The sequence below is a fragment of the Bos mutus genome, chromosome X (genome assembly GCF_027580195.1).
Source record: "Bos mutus isolate GX-2022 chromosome X, NWIPB_WYAK_1.1, whole genome shotgun sequence".
Classification (NCBI taxonomy): Eukaryota; Metazoa; Chordata; class Mammalia; order Artiodactyla; family Bovidae; genus Bos; species Bos mutus.
Window position 1 is genome coordinate 108,577,473 of NC_091646.1, and position 8,662 is coordinate 108,586,134.

Genomic DNA, 8,662 nt, shown 5'->3' on the forward strand with positions numbered 1-8,662 from the left:
AATAAAACTAGCATTACTAATTAGAGACAGGGATGGAAATATCTCTGGTCTCAGAATCACAAAAGAATATATATGTATGCATATTTATATATATTCTTTCTATTATGATGCATCTCAGGATACTGAATATGGTTCCCTGTGCTGTACAATAGGAACTTGTTTATCCATTCAATATGTAACGGTTTGCATCTATTGACCCCAGACCCCCATTCCATCCCTCCCCGAACCCCTGCCCTGCTGGGCATCCACCGGTCTATTCTCTGTGTCTGTGAATCTGTTTCTGTTTTGAAGATAGGTTTGTTTGTAACACCTATCAATTGCAAACCCATCCATTTTTCAATTATGTCAGTTTTCTCATTTGCTCTCACATGACTTCGAGTCATTCACCTCTCTGAGCTATTTTTTTTTTTCTCTGAAAAAAGTATAAATTAGGCTAAATCAATGATTTTCCACCTGGGGAAATTTTGAAAAGATTCCTAGGTCCATTCCTAAACTATAATATAAAAATTCCCAGTGATTCTGACAGTCCACCAATTTTAAGAATTATTGATCTTTTATCAATCATCCTCAGCCTGAGATAAACATACTCCATTGGATATATGAGGAATTTCCAATGTATAATTTTAATGGTATTAGTTTATAAATCCTCAACTTTCATATGTACTTTCTCCTAAAGTTGAACTGCCTGTGTATATGCTTTAGATAATCTCTTTTCCTATATCCTCTTTCTCTACCACCCATCTCCTATTTTATAAAAGACTCATACCATGGCATATTGCCTTGAAACATAAAAACCTCTAAGAGACAAATTCAGAGGAACAATTCAAAATAATGGCTTTGTTAAAGTATCTGTTAACTCAGGTTCTATAATTCACTTCTAATCCATCTCATTAGAAAATGCATTTCTAATAAAAATTTAATTTTTAGTCAGTATCAAAATTTATAATAACCTATTTTTGATCAGTGTGAATTAATAGTAATTATGATCATTCAAAATAATATGTAACATGTAAAGCCTTAGAGTCACAGAAAATCAGTTCAAATTATTTTAAATTCTTGTTTCAGAGAATATGATTGGATCCTCAGTAAAAGACATTGAATAATAAAAAAAAAATACATTAGGATAAAACTGTGTGAGAGAAGTAGAATGGAAATACAATGTAAAAGGAGCATTGTATAATTTCCAATTGTTAAATATGAGTTTCTGTACTTTTAAAAAGGTTTATTGTTTTAGGTTTCAAATAATTACATTGGATACATTTAAAAGAGTGATGTCAAAGTTTGCTTTTAAATATAAATATTCACAAAACACTGGAAATGACAGCTGGTAATGTTGAAATGTGGTTTGCAAAATTCCAGACTCCAGTATTACCGAGTATAGAAGGGTGGGTTTGGGTCCAAGAGACAATAATATCTTAATAACTGGCACAGTATCAATTTAAACTTCTGATGAAAAATTTGAGGTGTCAACTTAAAAATGTGAGGGAGATACATCGTTTTTCATCATTCTTTGTGAGTAAATGAGAAAAGAAAAGCCTGATCGCAGGTAGAGATATTATTGTCCCTACCAGCTCAGAAATTTCAACGCTCTAGTTCCTTTCTCCCACCCCCCACCCCGCATCTTTCGTTCCTTTCTCCCTCATTTATTTTTCCCCCTTGTATTATTTACTTCCAAACCTGTCCATGGTTGCTGTGCCTATTAGTCAGCACTACAATTGTCCCTAGGCTTAAAGATATGGGGAACCCACATAAGACACATACTAGGGATGTCTTGGAAGAAGGGAGGGCATACTGGAGAGGAAATCATATTGTAAGGACTAAGTGTGTGCCCTTCATTTTTGCATAATAAATTACTCAATATTCTCCATAAGGCACCACTGTTTATAAGACGCATAACTGGTTTAAAAAGAGTGTTGGGGAATATATAATGAGCTAGCACAATAAATGTCTACATAAGTTGTAAGATATATCCTGATTTTAGAAATGTTAAAATATGAGTAAATGTACATCTTTTAATTGAAGAATTAAAGTGTAGTTATCATCTAGAAAATGAAAGTGTTAGTCACAGTCATGTCAGACTCTTTGTGACCCATGGACTATCGTCCACCAGTCTCCTCTGTCCATGGAATTCTCCAGGCAAGAATACTGGAGTGCATTGCCATTTCCTTCTCCAGGGGATCTTCCTGACCCAGGTATCAAACATGGATCTCCTGCATTGCAGGCAGACTCTTTACTGATTGAGTCACCAGAGAAGACCTGGTTATCATCTAAGAAATAGGGAAAAGTTCCTCTTTGAAAGGTTGTTTGTTAGTATGTTAGAAGAAACTAATTATCATGACACTTTTCCTTTTTCTCCCTAATTCTTCCCAGGAACAGCCGGCAGCTGCCTTCGTCGTTTCAGTACCATGCCTTTCATGTTCTGCAACATCAATAATGTTTGCAACTTTGCTTCAAGAAATGATTATTCTTACTGGCTCTCCACCCCAGAGCCCATGCCAATGAGCATGGAACCCCTGAAGGGGCAGAGCATCCAGCCATTCATTAGTCGGTGAGACATGGGTACCGTTGACATTTGCTGATATCCAGTTAGTTTAGCTAGTTAGAAATGAGTCCAGAGATAATGATCTGACCATATTCCTCTCAGGTTAGGTAGAACAGAGGAACTTTATAATGTTCAATATGTAGTTTGATCCATATTTATTGGGGATCTTCTTTTGACCAGGACCAGTGATATACTAGTGTAATATCACCAAAAAAAAAAAAAACCCTCACAATCTAGTCATTAGGCAAGTATACATAAATTAATATGTATCAGGCTTGGGCTCAATGCAGCAATAAATCTAATAAAGTATTATGAAAGTATTAGGAAAGGGATATTTAATTCCAACTGGAGAAATCTGAGATATGGAAGAAATGTGTTTTGAACTGTTTAGCCCTTTAAGGATGTAAAGGACTTGAGACAGGCATTTATAATGGAGAAGAGCATTCTAGGTAGAGAAAATGGGAATGGATTTGTAGACCGATGTGTCTAGAATATACTATTAGTGTCCAAAGGGTGCAGAGGGAGAAGAGATTGGAAAGTTAATTTGGACCCAGTCAGTAGAAGGCTTTCAGTGTCAGGTTTTAGTTTGAACTTTATTTGGTATATAATGGGGACCTTTGAAGTTTTTGAGCTACATTTCAGGGAAGATTACAGAAGCATAAATGTGTAACATGACTCCAGAGGGGATAATCCAGGGGTAAGAGACCAGATAGATTAAGCATATTGCTATAGTCCTTGTAGGAGTGGTTTGGAACTCTCAGTGGGGTACGTGTATCACATTAATAGAATAAATAAGATTTGGCAATTGATTAGTTATGGGAAGGAAACGTGATAGCTGAGACTTGGAGCATGAGTATCTAAGAGGAGGGAGGTACTGTTAATAAAGATTTCCTAGAATGTTGCCACATTAGAACCCGGGTAAAACTCTACCTCCTAAGCATATTAGGTATCGCCATCTTCATTCTGATCATGACCCAATTGATCTAGGAGTCTAGTAACCATAAAGGATGAATCATTGGAAACTTTAGTTTCTTTGACATTAAATATAAAGGTTAAGCCTAGTTCAGCCACTCTTTTTTTTTTATTTTATTTTTAAACTTTACAATATTGTATTAGTTTTGCCAAATATCAAAATGAATCCGCCACAGGTATAGCTGTGTTCCCCATCCTGAACCCTCCTCCTCCCCTACCTCCCTCTGGGTCGTCCCAGTGCACCAGCCCCAAGCATCCAGTATCGTGCATCGAACCTGGACTGGCGACTCGTTTCATACATGATATTATACATGTTTCAATGCCATTCTCCCAAATCTCCCCACCCTCTCCCTCTTCCACAGAGTCCATAAGACTGATCTATACATCAGTGTCTCTTTTGCTGTCTCATACACAGGGTTATTGTTACCATCTTTCCTTTGGGAATTCATTTTTATAACGAAATAAAGCTATCTTTATTCACAGGTGACATGATAGTCTACATAGAAAATCTTACCCTTTCCTTCACAAATCTATAAAATATTTTCTAATACTAACAAGTGAGTCTATTAAAGTTGCAGGATATATAATGATTATATTCCTATGATAGAAAAATCATTTGCAATTGCCATCCAAACATAAAATACCTGGAATAAGATGAACAAAAGCTGTACAATGTTTGTAAACTAAAAATCTACAAAACACCGAGAAAATTTTTTTAAAAGAGCCAAGTAACTTAAATTTAAATTAAAAAAAAAAAAGAGCTAAGTAACTATAGAGATATACTATGTTCAGGGAATGCAGAATGCAATATTTTTGACATGTCAATTCTGCCCAAATTGATCCACAGATTCAGTATAATCGTTATTGAAATTCTATAAGGTTTTTATATTTCCCGTAGAAATTGGCAAGCTGATAATAAAAGTTATATGGAAAAGCAAAGGGCATAGAGGAGCCCAAAAAATTTTGATAAGGAAGAACAGAGTCAAAGGACTCACATTTCCTGACAGTGTGAATTACTACAAAACTACAGTAATTAAGATAGTATGAAATTGGTGTTAGAAGAGGCATATAGACTAACATAAAAAATAGGGAATTCAAAAATAGATCCAAATTCATATCATTAACAGATGAGTACAAAACAGGTATTCAGATAATTTTATAAAAAGATAATCTTTTCAACAAATGGTGCTGAAACTATTAGATAACCATATGCAGTGAATAAATAAAAAAGATCCATAACCTCACATCTTACATATATACAAAAATCAACTTTAAATGGATCATAGGCCTAAAGGTAAAACCAAAACTATGTAAGTTTTCAAGGAGAGGGTAAGGTAAAAATCTTATGAGTTTAGTAAAGATCTCCTAGACAGGGACAAGAAGAATAAATCATAAAAAATGATAAATAGGGCTTCTTCTGGGAATTCATTTTTGTGCATGTGATTTTTTTTTTTTTAACAGTCCCAATTCTTTGGAGTAAAAGATCTCCTAAAGGCATTCCCTATTTGGTAGATAAAGTTTGCCAAATTGGTTTAGTCATATTTCAAAAGGTCCCGTCTTGCTCTTTATTAAAGATTTGGTAGACTTAGCTGCACTGTACTTGATTTTATAGACAAGTACCCAGACACCGCATCTCCAAGTGCCTTGGTACTTGTCCAGTATTCTGTTTATGTTGTACTTCTAAAGAAAGAGCCAAATGGTTAATAAATATCCCTTGGGCCAAAAATAATGGGCAGGGATTAAGAAAGTGTCTTGTTTCTTGTCTTCTTCAGTTTACCAGACATTGTTCTTAGCACAGTTTCAGTAGTACTGAATGTCTACCCTCAAGTTGGACACTTTGACAGCAAGTAGTATGCGCAATACGCCAAGCCAAAGTCTTGCAGCAGTTATGACATTGACTATTGCAAGTATGAATACAAGTTTAGGGCAGGATAGAAAATGAAAGTGCCATAGCAGTGGTTCTGTAGTTTCTTAAAAAAAAAAAAAAAACTTACAGGTTTCATTTATAACTTTATTACGTATATTGGGAGGCTGGGCTTATTCAAAAGCAGTCCTCAAAGTACATTTCTCTCCTCTTTTTTCTGAGCACTGTAGACCCCTTGATGGGATTTTATAACAGGAAGGCTTCCAAAGAAGAGGGACTGCTATTTCCTGTGTGCTCACTCTGTAGATTGTGTTCCTTCTGCCTTTCTCTTACCAGATGTGCAGTATGTGAAGCTCCGGCCGTGGTGATTGCAGTCCACAGTCAGACCATCCAGATTCCCCGTTGTCCTCAGGGATGGGATTCTCTCTGGATTGGTTATTCCTTCATGATGGTATGAATCACTCTTCCTTGGCTTTGTCATCCTAGCCAACTGTCCACCATATCTACATTTCTTCCTAGTATGAGGAATCCCTGTCATTTGAACCTCGTATAGCTTCTATCCAAGCACTGTGTTCCCTTTCATACATTTGCTGGAACAGATGTTCACAATCTACCTGTTTGTTTTGTTGAGAACCTTTGGTGTGGATTCTGTTCTCTTAACTTTGGCTCTATTTACTTCACTGGATTTGAATATTTGGCCAAGGTCAGCACTTATCTTTGGATACTCACTAAGGTTCATGGGTATTGTGGCACATTTTCCCTTGTCTTTTCTAGCACACAAGTGCAGGGGCAGAGGGCTCAGGCCAAGCCCTGGCCTCCCCTGGTTCCTGCTTAGAAGAGTTTCGTTCAGCTCCCTTCATTGAGTGTCATGGGCGGGGGACCTGCAACTATTACGCCAACTCCTACAGCTTTTGGCTGGCGACTGTAGATGTGTCAGACATGTTCAGGTAAGGCGCTTATGGCTTTAGTTTAGGTCTTAAGCCTCCTTCAGAGGTGCTGGAGGAAGAGAGAGGCAGTTTGTGAATGGTTTATACCCAACAAATGTTAGAAATTTAAAGGACCATGTACTTTATTCTTGCTTGTTCTCCTCATATAACAGACTCAGGTCAGAAAAACATACTTGACTAATAATAGGTGTATGTGGTTTGAGATGTCATGATGATAATTCTTTAAAAGCAAAACAGAGCAAGAAAAGATTGTGTGACCTTCTCAGTAACCCATGAGCAACTGTTCGACTAGACTGAAGCCACCCTAGAAACTGAAGTAGTCTGTGTTGCTTCCCCAGTCCAGTAGTCTCTTTCCCAGGTGGTTTTCAAGGCTTTCATCCAAGTATTTGAATGAGTAAGGCCACCTGTAATACATGTGCCTGCAGGGGACTTTATTCTATTGGTTTTTTTTTTATTTCTATTTTTATATGTTGCTTCTTTTGAGTTATTAACATTTTTCTTATGTATTATCTTTCTGTAACCGTTATGTGTTATGTATTATCATCTATTCATCATCAATTGCCCCTCGTTCTAGGACTGTTAGAAGAATTTATAAGAGAAAGAGAGGGAGAAACAAATAGACGAGGATGAGAGTGGTGGGGAGGAGAATCACTAAGATACCTATAACCACTAATGGCTCTTAGGCCATACCAGTCATTGCACTAGATTGCATTGCTCAAAAGTTAACCATTAAGTCAACTACTTAAACACAATAGAATGTTAAAGTATGAATTGAACCAATAATAGAATTAAAATACCAGAAAAGGCTAATTTGATAGTCTTGTTTTTTATTTCCCAGCAAACCTCAATCAGAAACGCTGAAAGCAGGAGACTTGAGGACACGTATTAGCCGATGTCAAGTGTGCATGAAGAGGACATAACATTTTGAAGAATTCTTTGTGTGTTTTTAAATGTGATATAGATATATATATATATATACATATATATATATATAAAATTCCCAGGATGCAATGTCTCACTCTCCCCAATTTTACCACTGCTGCCACCCATGGTGCTACTATATATGACCAAGAGAACATGCGGACTAGTAAATCATGAAGATTCAGATGTACCTCAGCAATGTGCCAGAGCAAGGTCTCTATTTTTCTATGAATGAAATGAGGAAATGAATTTACTTTTTGGGTCCAGGATGACTTTCTCCAAGGATTATAAGATGAAGATTATATATTTTGCCCAGTAACTAAAATGGCACGTTAAAAATTCAATTAAGAGAAGAATCATACTGAGTAAAATAAAAGACTGCAGTTTGGGGGAAGAATTATTTTTCATGGTGCTACTAATCCTACTGTATCCCAGTTTTTTAATATAAAAGTGTTAAGCTTATTTTGCTCTGTAAGTAAAGAATGTGTATATTGTGTAAACAGCCTTTTAGTGCAAAATGTTGTCATTTACAGGTGACCTGACATGAATCACTTTTACAGAAAACTTAGGAAAATCTAGAATACAGACAGCAAGATTTTATATCCAGGTTTATCAAAGTGAGAGTTTATATTCTTGTATCAAGTCACTACTGAGAGTAAATTTGAGTTTTTTCCCCAAAGTTCTCATTTGACTTTTTTAAAAAAGGTCATTTTTAGTCACTTTAATCAGAATTTTAAATGTACATCTTACATACCAAATGATAATATCTAATGATGCAACTTCTCTTTTGCTGTATTCTCCAAGACACTCAACACTAGACGCCCCCAGCTTTGATGTTTCTTACATCTTGATTTTGCTCATCCCTGACTGGGCAAATTCTCCCATATAATTTTGTAAAACAAAAACATTTAAAAAGTTGACGATTTTCTTCCCTGTGCTTTTTACATAAGAATTATTCTCCTGTGGTCTCTGCTTGTTCAAGAACTGGGAAGACAATACTTAGTTTGTCTTCTCTCTTCAATTACAAAGCCAACTGATATTTCTTACTGTTTTATTTTAAACACTATTATAGTCATAGAACACCTTATTTCCCTAGCTGTCATCTTCTCACTAAATGTTTTTAACTCACCAATATCAATTTAATTAAAGATATCATATGTTAAGGATGATTTGTTGTGTATCTCTTCAGCCTATGTGTAAAAATACTGCTCATTTACAGATAGACCACACTTCTGCACATCACCAAGTAGTCACTCTTCTCAGAGAACCATTTAGAACAGTTCAAAGGCAAAAGAGGTTTCTGCAGACTTTGATCACTCTGATACCTGAAAGGAGACTTACCAGCTGAGCCACCAGGGAAGCCCAATAGGAGACATAGTAAAGCACTTTTTCCAGTGAAGAGAACAACACATTGGG

At 36.1% G+C, this 8,662-nt stretch overlaps 1 protein-coding gene across 1 annotated transcript in view; it reads left to right on the forward strand.

Moving 5' to 3' along the window:
* Positions 1-8,413, forward strand: part of COL4A5 (collagen type IV alpha 5 chain) — a 254,556-nt gene extending 246,143 nt beyond the window's left edge. The window contains exons 48-51 of the mRNA XM_005910838.2: positions 2,371-2,548; positions 5,715-5,829; positions 6,153-6,325; positions 7,164-8,413. Of these exons, the coding sequence (XP_005910900.1) occupies positions 2,371-2,548; positions 5,715-5,829; positions 6,153-6,325; positions 7,164-7,245 (548 nt within the window). The 3' untranslated portion in view covers positions 7,246-8,413. The remainder of the gene's footprint in view (positions 1-2,370; positions 2,549-5,714; positions 5,830-6,152; positions 6,326-7,163) is intronic.
* Positions 8,414-8,662: the final 249 nt, after the last annotated feature.